Genomic DNA, 22968 nt, shown 5'->3' with positions numbered 1-22968 from the left:
AAATGGGGCTGAGAAAGCTGGGAGAGTCTCTCTCTGCCTGCCAGGTAACAAAGTCTGATGCTGCCTTTGGTCCGAGTGGGTTGTCTTGCCAGCAGTGCTCACAGGGAGGCACATCAGGGCTGAGTTGCTAGTGAGGGCAGTGGAGCATCTGGGGCCCCCGAGGGCTGGGGAGATATCCTCCACCTGCCCTTTCTCCTGAGGGGAGAGCTCCATCCAACCCTTTCCCCTGTGGTACTCCTCCCACTGCTGGCAAGTCTTTCAGATTGCCACCTCTGCTTTGGGTCTAAGGACTGGCAGAGCTTGCCTGTCCCTGGTGTCCAGACCCTCTAATCACCAAAACCCAATGCAATGTGGACTCGTGTCCCCAGAGAAGATCTCCAGGGCCAGGCTTTCAGAGTTCCTGGGCTTCTATCCCCTCCCTACTCTGTTCTCCTTTTTCCCACCTGTTGGATGGTGGCAGGGGAGGGCTTGGGTCCTGCTTGAGCATGGCTCTGCCACTTTATCCTTTACTGTGTGGTCTTCTCTTCTCCAGGTGTAGGTGGTCTGTTCTGCAGTCTTCAGGTCATTTTCAGGATTAGTTGTATTTACTGTTATTTTCTTCTTTTATGTGTTTTTGGGAGGAGGTTTCCATCTTGCTTTCCTACTCCACCGTCTTTTTCTCTGCCTCCCTCCAGCAACCTTGAACTCACTTATTCTAATAATTTTTCTGTGAATTCCTTTGGATTTCATACCTCTACAGTCTTACTGTTCATGAATAATGATAGTTTCATTTGTTCTTTTATAGTCCTTGTGCCTTTTCTTTTTCTTGTGTTGACTAGAACCTCCAGTACAGTGTTGATGGGAATCATTCTTGGATTCAGTTTCTTATTACTAAGTATGATGTTTGCTGTAGAAGTTTTGTAAATGCTTTATGAGATTAAGTATGTTACCTTCTATCCCTGGTTTTCTAAGAATTGTTATTGTGACTTAATATTGAACTTTATGAAATGACTGTACTGCATGTATTAAGGTGTTTGTGAGACTTTTTATTTTATTGATACACCATATTAACAATGAGTGAATTTCTGATGTTAAGCCATCATTGTATCACTGCAATACGTCCAACTCAATCATGAGGGTAGTGTTCCTCTTATATATTGCTTGATTCAGTTTACAGTGTATTATTTAGGATTTTTTTTTTACCTGTGTTCATAAGTAAAATTGTCCTGTAATAGTCCTTTTTGATGTCCTTGTTGTGTTTTGAGATCAAGATAATGCTGGCCTCTAAAAATGAGTTGGAAAATAGTTCTTTTATTAAATTCTGTGGAAGAATTTGTAGTTCGTCCTTCTTGTTTGCTAGTGAAGTCATCTAGGCCTAAAGTTTTCTCTCTGGAAAGGATTCAGTTTATATTATTCACAATTTTAATTTCTTCTATGACAGTAATTAATTACTTGGATATTTGTAGAAATTTCTTACTTTGTATAAAATTTCAGATTTATTGACATAAAATTCATAGTACCTTCTTATCCTTTTAATTGTCCATAAGATTTGTAGTAATATCCCCTTTTTTATTCCTGTGGTTAGTTATATGTGAATTCTTTTTTTCTTTATCAATCTTGTCAGGGTTTAAAATTTTTTATTAGTCATTCAAAAAGCTGCACTTTGGCTTTGGTCTTCATTTTTCTAATGTTTATTTATTATTATCTTTATTTCTTTTTCTTTCCTTGAGTTTATTTAGTTTCTATCTGGTTCCTAAAATAGATGCTTATTTTAATCTTTAACTTTACTTCTTTCTAATGTATGCTTATAAAGCTATAATTTAAAGGTAGACAGAGTTAATACTGTATCCCACAAATGTTGATATTGTTTAATTCAAAATATTTTCTATTTTTCATTCTGATTTTTCTTTGGCCATGGGTGTTTTATAAGTCTCTTTCTTGATTTCTGAATATTTAGTGACTTTTAGTTTTCTCTTTGTAATTGCACTATCAGAAAACTTAATTTAAATTAATTTAGAGGTGAAACAAGTTATCTTAACCCTTGGAAATTTATAATGAATCCTACATATGTCTATTAGGTCACTTATATTATTGAGTTGTTCAGTGCTATAACTTTACTAATTTATGTGTATACAATTGTACTCTCTGTGCTGATTATAGCTTTGTCTATTTCTTTGAGTATTTCTTACTTGAAATCTTCTGAAACCATTTCTTAGGAACTTACAAATTGTAAATATATCTTCTTCGCAATTTGAACTTCTATCATTGTGAAATATTCCTCTCAGGTAACCTTTCTTACCTTAAAGTTTACTTTGTCTAGAGTTAATGTAGCTACAACAGTTTTCTTTTTTATTAGACATGGTATATCTTTTATTCCTGTCCTTTTACTTTTAGCCTTTCTTAATTCTATGTTTTATGTGTCTCTTGTAAGCTTCATATATTTGGGTTTTCTTTTTCTAATACCATCTGACAGTCTTCAGATTTGAATTACAGCATTTATTCTATTTACATTTAATGTAATCACTGATATATTTGTATTTGAATCTACTTTATTTGCTTTTTATTTTTTCCCACTTGATGTATGCTTCTTTTCTTGCCTTTTTTGTTCTTTTCTGCCTTTTTGTTTTGACTACTTTTTATTCCATTTTTTCTTTGTTAGTTTATAAGCTTTAAATGTTTTTACTTTCTTTTAGTAGTTAACCTAAAAATTACAACATAAATCTATGATCTTCAAAGTCAATTAATTAATAGATACTTTAATCTTTTTCCCAGATAATGCATGGACTTTAATATGCTTTAGCTATTATATGATGCAGTTGCTATTGTTGTTGTCTTTTTAATTATCTGTGTATTTTAAATCCAACATATTACTCTTATGTTTTATTCAGTCAGTATTCATTTAGATTTACTCATATATTTACGGTTTTCTTTGTTTTTCATTTTTCCTTCCCTGACTTTTCTTCATTGGTCATTCTCTGTCTGCCCTTTAGTATTTCCTTTAGTACAGGACTGCTGATGACAGATTCTCTTGTCTTAGTTTGTCTGAAAATCTCTTTATTTCAGCTTAATTCTTGGAGGATATTTTGCTATGTTTAGAATTGTAAGTTGACAGTTACTTTTTCTTTTCATCACTTTGAAAATACTATTTATTGTTTTCTACCTTGCCTTGTTTCTGTTGAAAATCAAGCCATTTAATGGCTGCTTCTTTCTTGCTGACCTTTTTTTTATGACTTTTTAATATTTTCTCTTGCCTTTAATTTTTAGTAGTTACATCTGTATATGGACTTCTTAGAGGTTGAAGAATTTCTTCAATCAATAGGTGGATATCTTTCATTGGTTTTGAAAAATGCTCTGCCATTATCTCTTCAATATTCTACAGGATCTGTCTCTTCTCCTGTTATTCTTTTTACATTCAGTAGATCTTTTTATTGTGTCCTCCCTAACTTTTGCCTTCTTTTCTGGATTTTTCCAGAAAAAAATTTGTGGTGTTGTTTTCTCTGCTTGATTTTTCAATATTTTCTTCTGACTTAACTTCCAGTTCCCTAATTCAACTATGTCTTTCTATTTCCTTTAGCTTGGTTATTTTAAGTCTGTCTGATAGCTACAATATTTGGTCATTAAGGGCTTCTGGGTTTTGTTTTGTTTTTTACTGGTTTTCATTTACATTGTCTTGTCTCCTTTTGTGCTTAGTTACCTTTGATTGTGTGTCAGAAATAGTATTTGAGAAATTATTTGTAAAAATATTTTGAGGCCTGAGATTATGTTTCTTTCCTCCAGATAGTGTTTTAATTTTTTTTCTGCCAGGCCTTAGGACACTAGCAAGCTAGAATTACTTTAATCCAGTTTTGGGGATTGCAATTTTTTGGATCATTCAAATGACTTAAAGCTAGGCTGTAATGTCTGGAAGGACTATTATAATTTCAGTGTATGCCCTTGTGTCTAGGATACAAACCTTGGGGATTATAGCATCAGGCATGGAGGTCTTACCAGGTAGCTGTCCACACCCTGGCATGGGTCTGCACTCCAACTATTCTCTACCCCAGGGGTTGGCAAACTTTTTCTACAAAGGACCAGAGAATAAATATTTTAGGCTTCGTGGGCCATATAATCTCTGTTGCAGCAATCAATCCAGCCATTGTTATACAGATGAGCTGTAGACAGTGCATGAGTTAATGAGCATAATGTATTTCAGTAAAACTTTATTTATAGAATCAAGCACAAGGCCAGATTTGGCCCATAGTTTGCTGACCCCTGCTGTAGTCTGTCAAAAGTTTGACTCATAGCCACCTCATCTTAAATTTAAATTAGCCCTAAATCTGGGCTAGCCTCTCCTTGGTCTACCTTGTTAGCTCTCTCATACCTTCAAGAATATGTTGGGTTTTTACATTTGGTCCAGTTGTTCTCAGAAGGAGCTTTAATCTGAAATACCCAGGCTGCCATTATATCATATACAAGGTGACCAATTTAAAAGCAGTGAGAACCCTGACCTCAAGAAAGAAGTTTATTGAGTTGTTCTCAGAGAATATCTCTCACTAGCACCCTGTGATATATAAATTACTCTTTTTTAAATAAAACTGAGTTCAGGACATGTATCTGTAGTGTTCCTAGAGAGATTGTGCATTCAGGGCTAAAGTCACAGAGTAGTGTTTTCCATCAGAACTTTCTGTGTTGATGGAAATGCTCTATGTCTGTACTGTTCAACAGGGTAGTCACAAGCTCCCTGTGGGTACTGAGCACTTGAGATACAGCAGGTATGAAGGCAGAACTAAATGTTACTTTTACTTAATTTTAATTAAGTTTAAATAGCCACATGTGCATATTTAGTTTGGAGTGGATGCAGCTTAGACTGAAAGAATCTCATCTCAGTAAATAATGTGTTCGTACACTCCCATGAAGTACCCATTTCCCAGTGCTCTTGCCAGAAATGTGTAACCTAAGTTTGATGGGTGGTACCTCACTAAATGTCACAGGCCTTGCAGAGCGTTTTCACGATTCCTGCCACTCAATGAGATGCACATAATGCTTGTCACCCTCAATGGGCCATGTAAAACCGATGCAGCCACTCAATTTACATTATAACATGTATTTCTTTGCAGGGAAAGGGGCGTCTTCGTCGAGGAAACTATCCAGGTGCTTCCTCTCCTGCTGTTGCTCAGCTGCCCTCTGTGTCTGACATCCCCGAAGAGACCTTGACTAGTGAGGCAGCCGTGGAGACCGACATCACAGAACAGCAGCAAGCAGTTATGCAGCAGGAGGAGCGAGTGCTGACGGAGCAGATTGAGAGCCTACAGAAGGAGAAGTGAGTTTCCAGGGGGAAAGCGAGCAACCAGTTGTTACCTGTTTTCATTTCCTTCCTTCTTTTCTTTCTTTTTCCTTACTTGTTAAGTATTTCCTATCTGTCAAGGACTGTGTCAGGTGATAGGGATGCAGAGATGACAAGGATATGTTGCCTGTACTCAGGTAACAGTGTGAAAGCTATCACCTCAGCAAAGGAAGCTCTGTGGCAGAGAGACCTAAAGCTGGTATGATAGTCATGACCCTGGAGAGGCTCACTGGGCAGGGTGGGCAGCCTTAGCCAAGTTCCTAAAAGGGCAGAGAGCGGCACTGATGAACAGATTTGTCTCTAAAAGGAGGAATAAGGATTCTCAGTCCTTAGAAAAAGTCCCTTTCAAGAATGGGCATTATTCAGAACTCCATGAAGGAAGATTATTATCTGAAGATCAGTAGTGCCACGGGGCCAGAACTGGATGGTCAGGGAAAGGCAGCAACTCTAGAGGGTGCTCAGAGACTCAGTAGAATAATCGGTTGAGTTTAGGAGAGGGACAAATAAATAACCCTGTGACAGCCACTATCACTGGAGCAGGTGTGGGTAACACTACATCTTGGAGATAATATGAACATCCCTTGGTTCTCCCTAAAGGTTCTGTATACTGGTTCAGTTGACAATGATGACTCTAAAGTTTTAAGGGGATTTTTGTTCCTGAATTCCAGGATCCCTGGATCCCATATCTGAGAGCTTGATCCATGAGGGGCTATGAGTCTTTAAAAGTACTTTTTTGCCTGTTGAAATTGGTTCTAGAATTTAGCCAATCTGAAAAAGCAGATAGGTCTCAGCTCTGCAGAACATTAAGGCAGAAGTGGTGTTTATTGACCAGGGGCTAACTATAATATAAGAATGATCTGAAAAGAGGGCATAACTCAGCTTTGATGAAAATGGTATTCGAGGCATTGAAGAATGAATAGGAATTTGTTAAGAATGGGAAAGTCTTTCCAGAGAAACAAAAAAGAATGGGCACATTCTCAGAAGTGTGAGTGCACTTGGCTTATAACAATTATAACTGCTAGTGAGACTACCCTTCAGGAGATTATATTAGAGGTACTGACAGATGAATGGTTCAAACTAGATAGAGTGGAAGTGAAGAGGGCTCTGAAAATGAGGAGACTTGATGGAAAAGGGAGTAAGAATTGGAAGGATAAGGAGGCTGTGGACAGAGTGGAGTACTGGATTCAGGGCTGATGTATTTCCAGGTAATACAAACTCTAGGATCTGCCCATTGGAGAAGGTTGCCTAGATAAAGTGGAGGAAATGTTAGAAGTTGCAGACATAAAGGAACTTTAGTTTTCAGGTCTTAAAGTGAGCTTTCATAAAGACACTGTTTGATATCAGGCATTAGTGAGAAAGCAAGATTAGGAGCCAGGTACCAAAGACTTCAGGTAATGAGGGGACATACTGAGTGGTACGTGGGTGACTGATGAAGAAGAGTTGAGTATAATTTAAGTAGAGATGGCCTAAGCTTCAAAGGACAGAAAGATCAATGTTTTACTTCATTTAGAGGTTTCTCTAGATAAAGTAGAAAATACAGTTTGTATCCAGTTAGTAAATTTTGTGGAAAATAGTTTGAGACCTGGAAGGAATCTTAGAGACCATCTAGTTTAATCTGTTTGCTTTGTAGATGGGGAAGCTGAGGTCCAGAGAGAGGAAAAGTACTTTGCTGACATATTGTTAATAGTTTGCAACCCTGATCTCCTGATTATCAGCCCAGAGTTCATTTTACCAAAATACCTGACAGCAGCAGCATCCTCCCCACTTCACCCTTAGCCCTATTCCAGGTCCCAGCCTTTGCTGTCTTTAGCCTGCACCATTACTGTGGCTTATAGGTCCTTATCACCACCCGGGATGGGAACAGTAAGGAATGTGACTATTTTGCTACCTAAATTTCTGACTTTCATGGAAAGTCTTGTTTCCTGTTGTCTTCTTCCACTTCTTACCAAATGCTAGTGGATCTCTTGATTGTATCATACAGGGAGGAGCTAACATTTGAGATGCTTGTCCTGGAACCTCGTGCCTCCGATGATGAAACCCTTGAGTCTGAGGCCTCCATTGGGACTGCCGATAGCTCAGAAAATTTGAATATTGAGACTGAAGGTGCCATCTCTGAGAGATCAGGTAAATGAACATATTAGACAAAAGACTCCAGATTTGTTTTGCAGAGGGAGGAATAAAGAATCCCAAGCTGAGACGAAGTCCATTTCAAGAATGCCTTGACCTTATGTGAAAAGGTGGCACAGTCCTAAGGAGTTGGAATATACTAGTCTTCATGAAGCTTCTATATAAAGTGGTTCATTAGCCAAGCCTTCAATGTAATGCCTTCTTTGGGGTAATTTAGTGTTTTCTCCTATATTTACCACAGAGAAAAGCCAATAATCACAATACATGTTGTCTTACTGACCTGTGGTCCATTTTCTAAGGGTGAGTAGCAGAAGTTGTGCCCTGCTGTGAGAGGTAAGGCTTACTATACAGCCTGACAGTGAGTTGTAGGCCTCTCTTAATGGCATAGTTAAACCAGACTTCCTTGGGGTTGATTCTGAAATGATAAATGTAGAAATGGATGGGGAGTTCTTCTTGAAGTTATGACTGTGCACAAAGTAGGTCAGCCTGGACCCTCAAAATCTTAGCCCACCCAATTTCACATGTAAACAGTGACACCTATTCATCACGTGATGGTTTGCTTTGGAGGGAACTGTCATTTACAGCTTTTGGCCTCTTTTTGCTTAGAGAGAAGCATAGCCCTGGGCTCCCTGAAGGCAGCTGGCAAGTCTGAACCGTCGAGCAGGTTGAGTAAGCAGCTAAAAAGGCAGCAACACTCTTGGGATTCAGCGGACTCCTCGGTGTCTCCTCTTTGTCCGTCTAACACTGCATCTTCCCGTGGGACCAGAAAACGATTTCAGATTTATTCCAAATCTCCATTCTACCGAGCTGCTTCAGCTGGTGAGGCCCTGGGAATGGAAGGGCCCCCGGGCCAGACCAAATCCCTAGAAGACAGGCCTCAGTTCATCAGCAGAGGAACCTTCAACCCTGAAAAGGGAAAACAAAAATTAAAGAATGTGAAAAACTCACCTCAGAAAACCAAAGAGACTCCAGAGGGGACAGTGGTGTCTAGCCGCAGAAAAACTGTGGACCCAGACTGCAGCTCCACCCAACAGCTAACTCTCTTTGGAAATAATGAGTTTATGGTCTGAACTGGCAGCTGTGTGTCCTTTTATGGCCACAGAGTCTTAAACCACATCTCGTCTTTGGGGCTGCTTCTCATCGCCTCATCCACAATAATCCATCCCACTTGTGGTCCCGTTTCCTGCAAGCATACAACTGAGACCTTGTGTGCTGAATTCCTGGGTCTTCGGCAGAAGTGGAAGGGCCTCTTTGAAGCCTGCTGGGAATGGTGCCGGCTGTGCCTTGGCTGCTTCAATTGACTAGAGATTTCACTTAACAAAGCCACCCCGGCCCAGGGGATTTGGGTCAATTGCGGAGGTCTTTGTAGTTGCCTCTCCTCTGTCCTCTTTTCCCTTCCTAGCCACAGGTGTTGAACTCGGCGGGGTTACGCTGTGGGCCTGAGGAACCCACTGATTTCTGACATTTGAAGAAAGCATAAATCTTTCTTCACCATGCAGGCAAAAGTGTTTGGGTTAATTTGGAGATAGTTAGGAGCTGGGTTAGAATATAATTTTTTTCCAAGGATTTATAAACAAAAAGTCTAAGCACCCTATTTTAAGATTTTGGAAAAATACTCCATGTTATATTCTAGGGAAAGTAAAAAAGCAGTTGTTTCCATTAAGCCATCACAGCATGATTCTCAGACATCTGGTTACACAATGAAGAGAAAGTCATGGGTTTTTTTTTGATGTTTGGTGTCATAGTAATTGATGCTGGTTTAACTCCTAGTTAGTTTCTGCCAAATGCATTGCATGGGCTAAAGTTTCGGTAGCCATACTGTTCTCATATTCCCTGGTCTGGGATCAGGTTCCTCTAATTTTTTTTAAATCTCCCAGAGACGTGATCATCTCTAAACATGAGGGTTTCATCCTAATCCATCCATGCTTTTCTCTTTGTATAGAGTAAACCGAAGATCACATATGAACCTATTCATCTGCTGGTGGATATCTACCACAAACTCAGACAAATAGTGTGACCATTTAATCCCTTCTACTGAACATTTACACACAACACTGCATGAATAAGTGTTACAGAAAGCTGCCAAAAATATTCGAGTTTTTAATATGACCCCTCCAACTTTTATCTTCTTTTCCTCAGATCATCAGTATTAAAATAGATGAGAAAAAAAAAATCAAGGACTACTTGAAACTATTTTTGTTAATATTCTGGTTACTGAAGTTTACTGTAAATATATATGTATAGTATACAGATTTCTTTTTAACCTTATGCTTCCCTCCTCCCTGTGGAATTTCTTTCCATAAATTAGGGGCCAGTGGACAGGGGAGTGAGAGCCACTCATTCCTGGGTTAAAGGAAAAATCAAACCATCTTTTTCACCTGAATGTCTCTGTGCACCAGAGTTGTAATAGCATTTTAAGCTTCTTAGCATTTGTGGGATTAGAAATCTGTCTTTGCTATTTATAATATATGGAAAATGAAACATGATACTCTTTCTTGAGATATGTGAAAATGTTTATTTTTAAAGTTGCTAAATGCATTTGTCTAACTACCACTTGCACTGTTCTTAAAAAGAGCCTTTACCATATATAACCTGAATTTTGGTTGGTTGTTCTTTTCATACTTCTATGATTTGAAGTTATGGAAATACTAAGACTTATTAAGACACAGGCTCTCCTGTTACACAACACTGAACCTCATGCCACTGCCTCAGTGGTTACTGTGGAGTCCCAGAGGTCAGACTTGGAACGTCATTCTGAGTGGCAGCTAAAGGTAGCAGAAGTCTTACTTCTTCCTGGTTTGGGTTCAGAAATGAGCTAGGGAAAGGAACTTTTTTAAGTCCCCAGAATGATGATGGTTACTAAGTAAATTTTAGATTTTATGTCCTGCAAACACCTGCCACCCTATTTGTGCTGTTTTGAGCAGAGTAATAAGTGTAAAGCTTTTAGAATTTGAATTTCACAGAACCCCTCAGCATGGTTGTGTCACAGTGGGATTGCTGGGGCCCCAGGGCCCCACAGCAGGCTGCACAGGCTGCGCGGTGTCCCGGGAGATTGCGTTGTGCGCTGGGCCTTCTGTGCTGTTCAGTGCTGGGTGCTGATGCCTACTCTCCCTGTGTTCCAGAACATGGGCTCGATGACCATACAAGAGAAGAGATTACCCTTGTTGAATAATTTCCTTTGTCCCAGAGAAAACACATTTTGGCCTATATTTTGCCTTCTAAATCTTTGTGGATTTTTGGGTTTTTTTTTGTTCTTTGCTAAGTTTTTGGCAGTTAAAAAACTACTCATATAGGTCACTTTATAGGAACTAAGTGATGGGTGTTAAGAGACTTTATAATTTTTCTCAGGGACCTGAAACCTGAATTTGGATAAAATTAAATAAAAGTTTTTGCTATTTGTTTTTTGGTTGCTAGATTTGTGGGTTTCTAGTCATTTAGCAAGCTGCCAGAATGGAGGGTAATGGGGAGGAGAAATCCATGCAGTTGTAAGAATGGAGAGCAAAGTGTAGGACCCTCCCTTTGAAGGAAAGAAAGCTGTTGTTCTCATAGGATAACAGGCATTGTTGGCCTGATAGAGATAAAGCCATACTCTTAAAACTATAAGAACCAAGTACTATATCTCCTTCCATCTCGTGCTAACTGGTCCTCTCCAGTGGTTAAAGTTATGTCATCACAAAGTGATGCGCTATCATAATCACTTGTGATTAAGATGTGTAACTTTAATGTGTGTCCAGTGTGGGTTCCTGTCACTTCTCCTGTGCTTGTTTCCTTTGACCTCAAATGCCTCGAAAGAAAATATCTGCATGGCAGCACTGGGGCAGCCCCACATTTGGAACCTGTACTCCAAAATGTCAAGCCTTGTTCATTTCACACTTTGCCAGCCCCAGTCAAAGCCTAGTTGTCTACATTAAAGCCAACATATTCCTTATCATAGGAAATGTAATGGGAGAGAGAAGTGTGATTTCAGGGTCACATTGTATGTCACATAGAAACAGATTGCCTCAACAGCAAATACAGGGAGGCTTCAGGGAGGTGACATGCTTTACTTTGTAATGCTTTGTGTACTTCCTGTCATTTTAATTTTTCTGCCACTCTAGGCTTCTGATAACACAAAGGGAGATACAGCCTTTCCGGTGTGCATATGGCAGAGACAGGGAGTCCTGAGGTCAGGGTGGAACACCAGAGCCCTACCCTCTCATGTTTGGAGACCAGCTACAGCTATTGCCCTGCTGGGAAATAATTGGAGATTCTGTGTTTATCACAATAGGATTGTTTTCAATGTCAAACTTAGAGGGTCCCAGAAGCAGGCTGAAAAGAGGTGGTCCAGCAAGGTTCCACAGGCCCACTTCAGTGCCTGTGGCCCTTGGAGTTCAGCTGTAACTAAGGAATGTGTACCTTTCACAAGCACTTTGGTGAACTAGAGAGAAGAAATATTCTCAGGATGTGTTCAAAACTAAAAGAGTTTTAACTGTTAAAAGAAACACAGTCCAGCTGGCTTTCCCCATCCTCCTTTCTCCTTTCTCCTCTCCTCTCAGCGGGGAGCTAGACGTGGGGCATGCGTCATTCTCTGTTGACAAATGTGTTACGTCACGCCAGCGCTGTTGCCCACACCGTGCTATCCTTGATAGTAAAATTCCTTGGTACTTGTGGGAGTCCTCTGTCTCTCCATGCCCCTAAAATAATGTTAACCCCTTGTCTCTGGAACCACTCCCACATTTGATTTGGTGTTAAAGGGTAACAGCAAAATGATGATTGTGGAGATGGGTCTGTTAGGTCTTGTTTGTCTCTTGGTTCAAACTATTTTCAAAAAAGCCCCACAAAAGGGGCTGTCATCTTGCTATCCACCCATACTTAATAGGTATTTATCAGCCCTTTTAGGTCATATAAAAGTTGCACCTTTTTAACCAAGCAATTATATTCACTAGGGGAAAGGTGTGGACTACAGATTAGTATTATATTATTTTAATGGATTTAAAGTAATTTATAAGTATGCTGAGTGTAAATCTTTAAAAGACTATGTATTGTAAAAGGACATATCCTGTGAAATATAATATCATTTTACTGTTTAACAGAATAATTCTATAAGAAGAGTGGTTTATCTCACCCATAGAACTGCTTACATTCCTGATGCAATCAACAGGCACTTTGTAATTTCCTTTTGGGTTTTTTTTTTAAGGGGGGTAGCAAGCAAGACATCATCTGTATAAAGTGCAGTTTGTGTCACTCAAAATATGCGCTGTGTGGCTACACAAAAGCAGCTTGATGAACAAATCACTCCATGGCTCATTAAAGAACAAAGCTTCTAGAAGCAGCAATATGTGTGGTTTGTTTTCTGACCATTGTGGCTTCCACCTCAACCCGCTCCAACCCAGCCCTAACAACAGCAGTGATTATTATTAGACCATTTGGTTCGGTAAAAAAAGGATTGAGCCCCAGATTGACAAAGTGCAGAGGTGGTAGTTATTGGAACTCCACTGAATTCAAATGCAGGAGATCCAAGCTCTTAGTTTCCTGTAAATGATCCTAGCTGCTAGCTGTCAAGACTTTGTTTAATCAGTTTAGAGCTAGGTGGGTGGCAAAGGCAATAAATCTGCATTTAGGATTCTCACCAGGAAAGGCCATGAAGCAGCAGCAATGTCCTGTTAATAGAGGGCCCGAGAATTCCAACCTAGTTTTTTTGGTCATTTTGTCCTGCCATTTTACTGCATGACTTTGGGAAAGTCATTTGCCATTGCTGGATGTAGTTTTTCTGTCTGAAAATAAGTTATTTTCTCCAAGTATACTTCTCTGGATAACTCCTACTGACTCTTCTCAGTGTAAAAGGCAGTTCTACTTGGAAATTTCCTCTTCCCCCTTAAATTGGGTTAGATGTCTTGTGTTCTGAACAACTCAATATTTGTGGCATCTAAAAACCGTTTAATGTAAACTTCCCAAGGCAAGGAACATCTTGCTGACTCTTGGATCCCCAGCACTTAACAAAAGGTGGCTGCACTTAGGTACTGGGTGAGATCAGGGGTTTCCAAATGTCAAACCAGGTATAAGATGAAATGGCAAAGAAATTAATGTAGCGAGTTATCCCCTAATCAAATTTTTTCTATTTATTTATTTTAAATTCTGAAACTATCATTCCCATATGTATTAACTTTACAGTTTTGCATTACATTGACATTACATAGAAATGGCAGTGAAGTGTTTCTTAAAATTTTCTTAATTGATCAAAGAAAACCTAGAAATTACATTTTTAAAACTTGCCCCTGTGATTACTCAGTCCTACAATAAGCCTTTCCAAATGAGAAGATGAGAGCAGAAAGGTGTAAGGAGTTCTAAAGAGACCAGAGCTTTCATTTTTTACATTTTGTTCTTTCTCCTAGATTGGGTAGCAGTTCAGCATCTTAGAGCCAGGGACACGACAATGGAAGGAAATGAGACACACATGATATCTGTCTGCTGAATCTTTGTCACTTCCCAGTTCTGTGTGGCCTTTTATCCACGCATCCCACAAACATACCCAACACCCACCTGCCTGAGGTGCTTGGAGTACATTGGTGAACAAAACAAAGCTCCCTGCACCTGTAGAGCAGGGTTTCCACTGGGGAGAGCCAGTGATGTCTACTAGATGGAGGCTAGTCATCCACAGTATCTGGATTCTGCTATCAAATTATATTTATAATTTAAATGGGTGCTTCTTGGTATCTTTGAGTCTTTATCTGCCTTTAAAAAAATTCCCATAAGGGTGGAGAAGTAGAGAAAGAGTCTTACAAATCTGACAACTGGTTGAAAGGCCAAGATAGGCCCACGGGGACTACCTCTATATGCTTCATAACCAAAGGCACTTATGCATTGAAGGCAAAAAAGCTTTCTCCCCTCTCCTAGTCCTAACTGCAGTGGAAGCTGTCACCCATCTGGATTTCAGGGGAGCTGATTTACTGCAGGAGGTTGAGTAAATCCTGTGATCAACAGAAAGCCATATTGTATTAGGAAAAAAGAAGCCACTCAAAGAATTGAGGACTTGACATAAACATCGAGGAAACAAAGGTCAGAGAAGTACCCGACAGTTGAGAAAGCCAACACGGCTCTCAGCCAAGTTCTAAAGTTCTCAAAAGCTTGTCTGGAAGCTACCAAAGAAGGCTGCTGTGAAATCTCTATCTTCCCACACAACTGGCTGCAACTGCCTCCAGAGAATGATGGCTTCTCGTTTACCTTTCAAATCTTCCTTCTGTTAGCAAACCATAGGGGAAGGGGATCCTGGCAAATGTAGTCCCTGGCATCTCTGCAACGAACACAAGATCTGAGATGATGGAGGTCGGGAGGTTGGGGGTAGGGGCTGGTATTAATGCCAGGTTGACAGCAGATAATCCAGTTTATGTAGCTCCTCTAATTCTCCAAGACTTGCCCTGGCCATCCCAAACAATCTTTCCCAGTGTAGAACTGCTGTGTTCACACGTCTCAGACACTAGCCTGGAACTTCAGCTTCCTGTGTAGTCTTAGGTTCTCAAATTCAAGACTGGGACACAGCAGGGCTTATCTGGTCATATGTCAACACGTTTTTAGCTAAGTGCCTCTGCCCAGGCTTTCTATATATGGTTCTTTAAACCTTATGGATAAAACTTTTGATAGGGAATTGGATAGGGTGATGGCATCATACACATTAAATGACCTGAATAACTGAGGCAAGTCTGATGCTTTCAGAAGATCAAGAGACTCAAGTGGTTGGAGTGCTTCAGTGGGAGGGGTTTGTGATTGGCAGGACTGCCACACTCTCCACTCTGGGCACCAGCCTAGCTATTGTTTACAGAGCAGAGTGTTCAGAACCGTCCTTTCTCCATCACGGCAGGGTATTTATGTCGGTTAGGGTTCATACACAGGCCAAAGGGCAGAGAACCCCTAGGATTGCACAGATTTCTCACATTACCTTTTCCATCTTGATTTCAAACAAAAAACGCAACAGAATTGTTCAGCCAATTGCAGGCGTGGAGGGATATGGGGACGAGGCAGTGCCAGAGGTAAGTAGATACCACCGAAGTCTGAGCCCTAAGCTTCAGTTTGTGCATTTATAAACGAGAATGATTTGTACCCCCAAATTCACCTGAGGATTAAATACCAATGCACATTCATGGTTCAGGCCACTGTCTAGTATATAAAATGCCTGGTAGATGCTAAATTTTGTTAGTATTATTACTGTTTAGGTCTTCTGGGTCTGTCTTTGAGAAGTATGAGGTTTGTCTAAGCTTTATCTTCCATAAGGAAATTAAGAAGTGATGGAGATTCCTGCTCACAAGAACTGGCTGTAGCTGCCTTTGTTGGTAACTCACCTTTGTTTATGGAGGGGTGAGGAAGGATAAGGAAGAGAGAGATCGAGAAGCCATGGGGTGGTGGATGCCGTCTGGAGAAAAGCTGGGGTGTTGACTCGTGGGAGATTGTTTGGGCTTGAATTTGTGTCTCCGGACTCTGACTCACAGGGGAATCTAGATGGGATTCGAGACCCTCTGCTCCTTCTTGCAGTGTCCTCAAAGGGAAGCCTGGGCCACATCCAGTTTCCTGCTTTTGTTTTTCACTCTTCTATCGAGGCCTAACGTGGTATAGTAGGCATGCAAATATTAAGTGTGCTGCTCAGTTAATTTTTATGAATGAGTGAATTTGTGAAACCAGCACCCAGATCAAAATGAAGAACATTTCTAGCATACCAGAGGCCCCCTAAGGCCTCCTTCCGACTACCCGACCCCCACTCCAGAGGTACCCACTCTTCTGATTTCTACCACCATCGGCAGGTCTCGCCTGTTCCTGAGCTTCGTGTAAGCAGAACTCGTACCTTCAACTTTTATGTCTGAGATTTATCCATGTCGTCACATGTATTGGTAGTTCACTCTTTTTCTTTTTTTTTTTTTTGCAGAAGAAAGCAGTTCCCATGGTCTTTATTTTAGGCATGGAGTTTTGCCCTCCAATTTAACTGGCATCTCCCAGAGCTATCACTACTTTTTCTTAATTTTTACGTTTTTTATTTTTTATTAAGGTATTGTTGATATATACTCTTATGAAGGTTTCATATGAAAAACAATGTGCTTATTACATTCACCCATATTATCGAGTTCCCCCCATACCCCATTGCAGTCACTGTCCATCAGTGTAGTAAGATGCCACAGAGTTCACTTTTTTAGTTTTTCATTATATGAATAAACCACAATGTATTAATCAGTTTTACTCTCAGTGTACAGTTTGGGACTATTATGATGAATACAGCTGCTATGAATACGTGGTGGACATTTCTGCTCTGTACACATACCTACAAGTGGAATGGCTGGGTCACAGCAAATGTTTAGCCCCAAAAGATTGTTTTCCAAGTGGCTGTACCCATTTTACTTCCATTTACATTAGTTTTTGAACATATCACAAAGGAGCTTCTCCATTGGAGTATTCCCTATGGTCTTGCGGAAAAAGAGGAGCTCAACACGTTCAGAAGTGATGAACCTCAAAGAAGGCAGGAGCAGGAGTAATTTCCCAAACCTGAACAGGAGAGAGGCCACCATCAGGTTTCTTACCAGCTTCTGAGCAGGAGTCCTGGGGTGCCCCCAGGGAAGGCAGAGGGGAAGGGAGAGAAGAGAGGTACCCAGGGTGGGTAAGCAGGAATTTTGAGGGAAGTCCCCATTCACTGGAGGGGTTGCAGCCACCTGCCCCAACCCATGGTGGCCCCCTTTCAATATGTTCAGTTGAGGAGTGTGATGAAAATAGTGAATAAATATTATGTGCAAGGTTATAAAATGAGAAGTTATTTATATTAATATATATGAGTTATTAATCATATATTTGACTATGATAATTATGATTATAATTTATATATTTTTTTGCTGTCCCTCCCATCTGCCCCCACGGTAATTTTTATATATGTATTTGAATAAAAATATAATTCCTTTCTGTAAACCACCTAGGATGATAGAGTTACCATTAGTGAAGTGCTCTGAAGTTGAAGCATAATTTTTGTAGCTGGGAAACTCATCCAGAAAAAAAGTAATTGTAGTAATAAGAACCATTTGCCAAGGAAGGGGTCACTGGTGCAGAGAGGGCGGATGGGGAAGGCCCAAGAGACAGAGGGGTCAGACCTTCTTTGGGAAGGAGTGCCGACAGCTGTGGTCAGCACCCAGCGTCAAGAAGGCCACTCCAAAGTGGGGTGGTTCCACCCTGAACTTCCTCCACGGAGCTCTGTAAGGAGCCTCCCCCACCCCCCAATTATCTGCTGAACTTGGCCAACCCAAGGGCTTTCTTTCTCTTGTCAGTGCCAAGGGGATGTGCTGAACAGTCACACACGCTCCCCGAGCCTCTCTTCTTCTGTTTTCCAGTCTAAAGAATGTTAGAAAGAGGTAACTATAAAAGTCAGGTGGAGAAATTCTTTGTCAGACTGCAGGAATGCATCTATTAGTGGGTCTGGAATTAAATTTAGTGGGTCACAACCAGCCTATAAAAAAAAATGCAATAGAAATATCTATGTGTATACTGAGTTATAATGGAAATTGTCTTTTTCCTGAGTATTAGTTTTTAAACACTGAAATCCACTGACTTAGAGAATCTCAAAGCATTCTCTCCACACTCACTTCTGCATGTAGTTGGCATTAGACCACTATAGAAGTGACATAGGAAATCTTAATAAGAATATTGAAATTTGACACAAAGCCTATGCCCAGACATCTCCAGGAGCTGGTCCCCATAGAAACTTGGCCTAGGAGGACCACTGGTGTCTGTGATGACCATTCATAGGATGCCATGTCAGGCCTTAGGAACAGTTCTCCCTATACTTATAAGCAGCAGCAATCTTTCTGTACAACACAGTATATTCCTGGTATACTTTGACATATCTGAAAAGGAAATTACCTCTTCTTGTGATAATTTATCAGATTAGGTGATTTGAAGCTGCCCATGTTAGCTTACTTCTTCAGAGAGAACTGCTGGGAGCCCTAATAAAATGTAGATAATTTGGTCTAAAATAGCCAACAGATGCCTGGAGGCCATGTGGTCCAGTCTTGCTGGGGCTCCATTGTATCTGGTGCTGGGCCAAGTGGGGCTGACCCAGAGCACAGGCCCCTGCCCCCACCCTCCCCAGCCACACTCCCAGACTGCAGCCACGGTCCCCCAAACCCGGGCAGGGTTGGGCTATTGCCCATGCACCTACAGTGGCTCCCCTCTGCCCATCCTTCCAAGTCCAATCCTGCCTTCTCAAAATCCCCTCAGTTCTGCTTTGTACCCAGTGGGTCTCTGTCTCCTTCAGATACATGCAACCCTCAATATCTGCCTAGGGTAGTTCTCATCTTGGTGTGATCACTGTGCTGGGCATCCCTGGAAGGCATCAACTTTGTCTTAATGCACCTTTTGGTCCCCATTCCCAGGGCCTGGCACTGTGTCTGGCATACACAGCAGATGTGGGATACATTTGGATACATGCTGGTTGAACTGAGACCTTTGAGCTAATTGGTGCAGCCCTGAGACGGTGTCAGAGAGGTGAGTAAGGGAGTGAAAGATTGGAAGGATAGATGGGCGCGCAGGCAGCCGATCAGGTCACCTCACAGGCTGGCTGGGGTGGTGGGCCTTGCTGTGCTGGCTCAGCATCACTTGGGACTGGTCCTGTAAGGCCTCCACATGCTCAGGGTCCTTCAGGCCCCGAGTTTCTGGAGAGAAGCAGAAGCAGTTAGAACCCTCCCAGCCCACCCTGCTCCACTCACAGCCTGCCAGGGGCCCCGGAGGGGGGTGCCCAGCCCTATACCTCTCTCCTCCTGCCCGCCGAGGAAGAAGCCTGCACATATCTGGGCCTCGGCGGGGTTACGGAGGAAGAGCCAGAGGCAGAAGGAAGCCACCGGGATTCCATTCTTCATCCCCAATCCCTTTTCTTTAAGGTTTTGGCAAAGACTCAGCTACCTGGTTTGAAGAGGACCAGGGCCTTCATGCAGGCGAACTCGGTGGGGTCCACGGCCAGTGCCCGGAAGCGTGAGACGGTTTCCTGCAGGACGCGAGCCTCGGCACTGGCCAGCCCCAGGAGGCCCTGGGGGCGGCCAGCAGCGGACATCTCAGCTGGGGCCAGCAGCGGGGAGCTGTCCAGAGGCAGAGACCACTGAATGGCTCCGAGGAGGAAGAGCTCACTCCACGCCTCTTCCAGCAGGATCACCTGTGCACAGAGAGGGAGGGAGTGTGATGGCCGATGCACAGCATCTCTGGCTCAGCCTGTAGCCTCCGCCACCTTCCTGGTGCCCTAGGAAAGGAAGGGCTGGTCCTGGGTGCCCAGAATGTTCTCCTGACCTCTACCTGACATCAGCCAGGGGCAAAGAGCTCGGGGATTTGGCACCATCTGGCCCAGCGGCCTTGGATCTCACTCTAATGGTTCCATCCAGAACCACAGATGGAATATTTAAGAGAGCCTAAATGGGAAAGTTGGAGCCCCTCGCAGACACTCCCACGAGCACGCTAAGCTGAGGGTACAGGGAAGACTAGGCCTACCTCCTGAGCTACTCCATCCAAACCACTGTCGAGGGGCTCAGTCCCACCGTGGGCCCCTCTTCCCGAGTTTATCATGACAGGTCTGCTTGCCCAGGAGAAGCCCAGAGCAGCATCACAGAGGTGAAGAGGTTGGGCTGAAATTCAAACCCTTCACGAAGTCAGAGGCATCTGCACTCCAAGGGAACCCGGAGTTGCCTGCTTGTGCTGTTCCGGGTATGCAGACCCTCCTGTCAAGTGCAGAGCATCTGCAGGACCTGAGGGCTGGTCCAGGAGGAAAGAAGACCCAGGGAGCCAGGAGCACTGACTTCAACTCCCTGGTCCCTGTGTAACCCTGGCCACTGTGGTCCCCCAGGTGCCTTCCCTGCCCATCTTCACTGCCCAGAGATATGAGACCTCCAACAGTCTCAACCCTGAGACATTACCTCCAGCCATCACTGACTCAGACATGTGCACCCCCAATGGTCACCATCTGCAAGCCCTGTGCACCCCAGTCATCACCTGCACACCACAATCATCACCTGCACCTGGCTGACTCATGCCCACCCCCGGCCCCTGACAGGTGTACCTGATCCCGGAAGGGCAGGTCGGAGAACACGGGCAGGTTCTTGGCCCACTTGACAGCCATGAAGAGCAGGCGTGCTGACGTTTCATGGATGCTGTCCAGGCCACAGGGAGATGAAGAGGAATATGGGGATGAGGGGAACTCGGGGTCATTGCTGGTGACATCGATATTCTCATCAGCTGTTGGAGGCCAAGGTTGTGACATTAGCCCCTGCTCAGGGCTCCAAATGTGAGGATACAGACCAGGAGCTGTGACCTCCTCTGTGACCCAGGAACTTATTCATCCTCCCACTTACCATCCTCAGGCTCCAGCTTAGCACAGGTTTCTGCTGTTATAAGACTGGCCATGAAGTGCTGTTGCCCTGGAGGTGTGCAGGCCCCGGGCCCCAGGGCTCTGGCTGCAGAAGCAGGGATGGGGCCCCGTGGACTGGGCCCTGCCAGGGCCAAGCGGGTGCCCCGGGGCTCCAGCTGCAATTCCTTGTCTGACCCCACGCTGTCCGGGCGGACCTGGGCCGTGCTCCGTGGCTGGCGCTCATTCTGCACGGCTGTGGGGGGCAGGCAGGGTTAGAAGAGCCCAGTGGGAATGCACCCCCGTCTCCTCTGTCACGCTTCTCCAGACCGGCTCCCGACTCACCGTCCTGGTTCATGCCCTCCTGCAGACACTTCTTCAGCCGGCAGGCCTGGCACTGGTTCCGGTGGGCTTTGTCCACCGGGCACACCCCTGCCCCGACCTGGCACCTGCAGGCAGAGGGAGCCCCAGGATGTCCATGTCCTGCCCAGACCCTGGGCTGCAGCGTCCGGACATGCTGGCCCTAGCCCCTTCTTCCCTGAACACCCTCCGTCCCTGCCAGGCTGCCCCAGGGGCAGGAGGCTGGTGGGGCTCCCCGGGCGGGCCGCCCTCGCTCACCTGTAGATGAGCCGCCTCCTTACGCTCCTCTTGAAGAAGCCGCTGCAGCCGTTGCAGGCGTAGATGCCGTAGTGCTTCCCACTGCTGCTGTCCCCGCACACGCGACACCGCAGCGGGGGGCCCGCGCCTGGGGGCAGGGCAGGGCTGGGCGGGGCTGCACCCCTTCCCAGGGACACCGGTCCTCCACCACTCATTCCCCTTCCCTGTCCCCAGGTTCCTGCCCACTCCTGTGTCTAAATGTGGCCCGAAGTCTGGACACAAGTGTCTCCCTTATCACACACCCCGCCCCACCCCTCTCGGCCGCTTGCCAACCAGAGCACTGTCTCTGCCGCCACTTCTGCACCTCCCACTGCCCCTCTCCGCAGGTGGCTTCAGGCTCTCCTCCCACAAGAACATTTTTGCCAACATGTCTCGGGGACCTCTGCTGCTAAAGCCTAAGGCTGCTTCTCTTTTCTTTCCTTCCCCATCAGCTCAGCCGGCCTGTGGAGGCTCTGCTGGGCCCCTGTGTCTAGGACTCTGAGTCCACCAGCAAGGTCCCTCACGTTGCCCACAGCCCTTGGTCCCTGCAAACCTCTGGCCCGCACTCCACTCCCCAGTGTCCCCGACCCTACCTCCAGGAAAGCCATACCTGTCGGCTCCTCCCCCAGGCCCCGTCTGCCCGGGGACTCCTTCCTGGAGGCAGCCACAGCTGCAGCCACGTTGGAGCTCATCAGCTCTGAGGGCCCAGTGCTGGGCCGCCAGGGCAGTCTCTGCCTTTTTGCCTGAGGGGACGCCTCCTGGGTGCTGAGGCGGGCCCAGCCTCTGCCTCCCTGTTTGTGCCAGTGTCTCTTCTATCTCTGCTTCTCCTTCTCCCTGCCCGGGCGGTCTCCCTCTCTCTTCCTGCCTCCTGTTCCCTCCCTCTGGACTCAGGGACTGCCCCAACTTCTCACAGCAGCAGCTCTGGCTCGAGGAGATTTCGCTCAGGACGCAGCTTGTGATCCTCTTAATCTTTACTGTCTCCACAGGGGATCAACCAGCCACACCTGCAGCATTACCACGGTGTCCCTGGAGCAGGTCAGTCCTGCTGCCCCCACAGCAGCCCCCAGGCTGCCCAGTGTCCCTGGGTCCCTTCTGCCCTGTGCTCTCAAGCCGTTCACCCTTCAATGACAAACCTTAAAGGGTGGCGTGGATTCCACGGCCCCCAAGACTTTAATCTTTTTGAGCTGCTCAGCCTGTGTCTGTGAGCAAGTGTGCATTGCCAAGCTGTGTGTGAGTCTGTGTGGGGCTCTGTGCATGCGGTGCCCACTGTGGGTTCTGGGTGGGTCCAGCTCTCTGCCCTGTGGGTCTCACCCAACCCTTTCATAAGGGACTGACTGGGGATCAGGATTCAGGGACCTCACCTCCCTGGAAGGCCAACAGTGCCTAGACGCCCACTGCAGAGTCAGCCCCCTTCACACATGGGAACGGGTCTAACACAGGAACTAAGGTGGCCCAGAGGCAGGGAGGCTGGAACCCAATGTGGGGGGTCTCCTTCAGGCCTGTGAGGCAGCAGGTGGGCTGGGGGGCGGGGCCTGCAGAACTAGAGGCCAGGGAGCCCGGTTACAGGCTCTCAGGCAGC

At 44.4% G+C, this 22968-nt stretch overlaps 2 protein-coding genes across 9 annotated transcripts in view; one reads left to right on the top strand and one right to left on the bottom strand.

Moving 5' to 3' along the window:
• Positions 1–12740, top strand: part of MYO9A (myosin IXA) — a 358540-nt gene extending 345800 nt beyond the window's left edge. For all 8 annotated transcript variants that reach the window (XM_057488942.1, XM_057488943.1, XM_057488944.1 and 5 more), the window contains 3 exons: positions 5076–5278; positions 7284–7426; positions 8036–12740. In XM_057488942.1, the coding sequence (XP_057344925.1) occupies positions 5076–5278; positions 7284–7426; positions 8036–8499 (810 nt within the window). In that variant the 3' untranslated portion in view covers positions 8500–12740. The remainder of the gene's footprint in view (positions 1–5075; positions 5279–7283; positions 7427–8035) is intronic.
• Positions 12741–16024: 3284 nt separating this feature from the next.
• Positions 16025–22087, bottom strand: NR2E3 (nuclear receptor subfamily 2 group E member 3). Its single transcript, XM_036907577.2, has 8 exons — positions 22000–22087; positions 21372–21498; positions 21099–21202; positions 20761–21009; positions 20469–20644; positions 19328–19574; positions 18975–19080; positions 16025–16930 (listed from the first exon to the last, which is right to left on the bottom strand). Exons 1-8 carry the CDS (start codon positions 22079–22081, stop codon positions 16798–16800), a joined length of 1224 nt encoding a protein of 407 aa, XP_036763472.2. The 5' UTR covers positions 22082–22087; the 3' UTR covers positions 16025–16797.
• Positions 22088–22968: the final 881 nt, after the last annotated feature.

The sequence above is a fragment of the Manis pentadactyla genome, chromosome 11 (genome assembly GCF_030020395.1).
Source record: "Manis pentadactyla isolate mManPen7 chromosome 11, mManPen7.hap1, whole genome shotgun sequence".
Classification (NCBI taxonomy): Eukaryota; Metazoa; Chordata; class Mammalia; order Pholidota; family Manidae; genus Manis; species Manis pentadactyla.
The sequence above is the reverse complement of the archived record's forward strand: the minus strand, read 5'-3'. Positions and strand labels throughout refer to the sequence as shown.

Coding starts and splice junctions, on each gene's coding strand:
- NR2E3 (XM_036907577.2), bottom strand. CDS start 22,081: ATGAGCTCCAACGTGGCTGCAGCTGTGGCTGCCTCCAGGAAGGAGTCC. Junction 21,499..21,999: donor CCTGGGGGAGGAGCCGACAG/GTATGGCTTTCC, acceptor CCCTGCCCCCAG/GCGCGGGCCCCCCGCTGCGG. Junction 16,931..18,974: donor CACCCCAGCCAGCCTGTGAG/GTGACCTGATCG, acceptor TCTCCTGTTCAG/GTTTGGGAAATTACTCCTGC.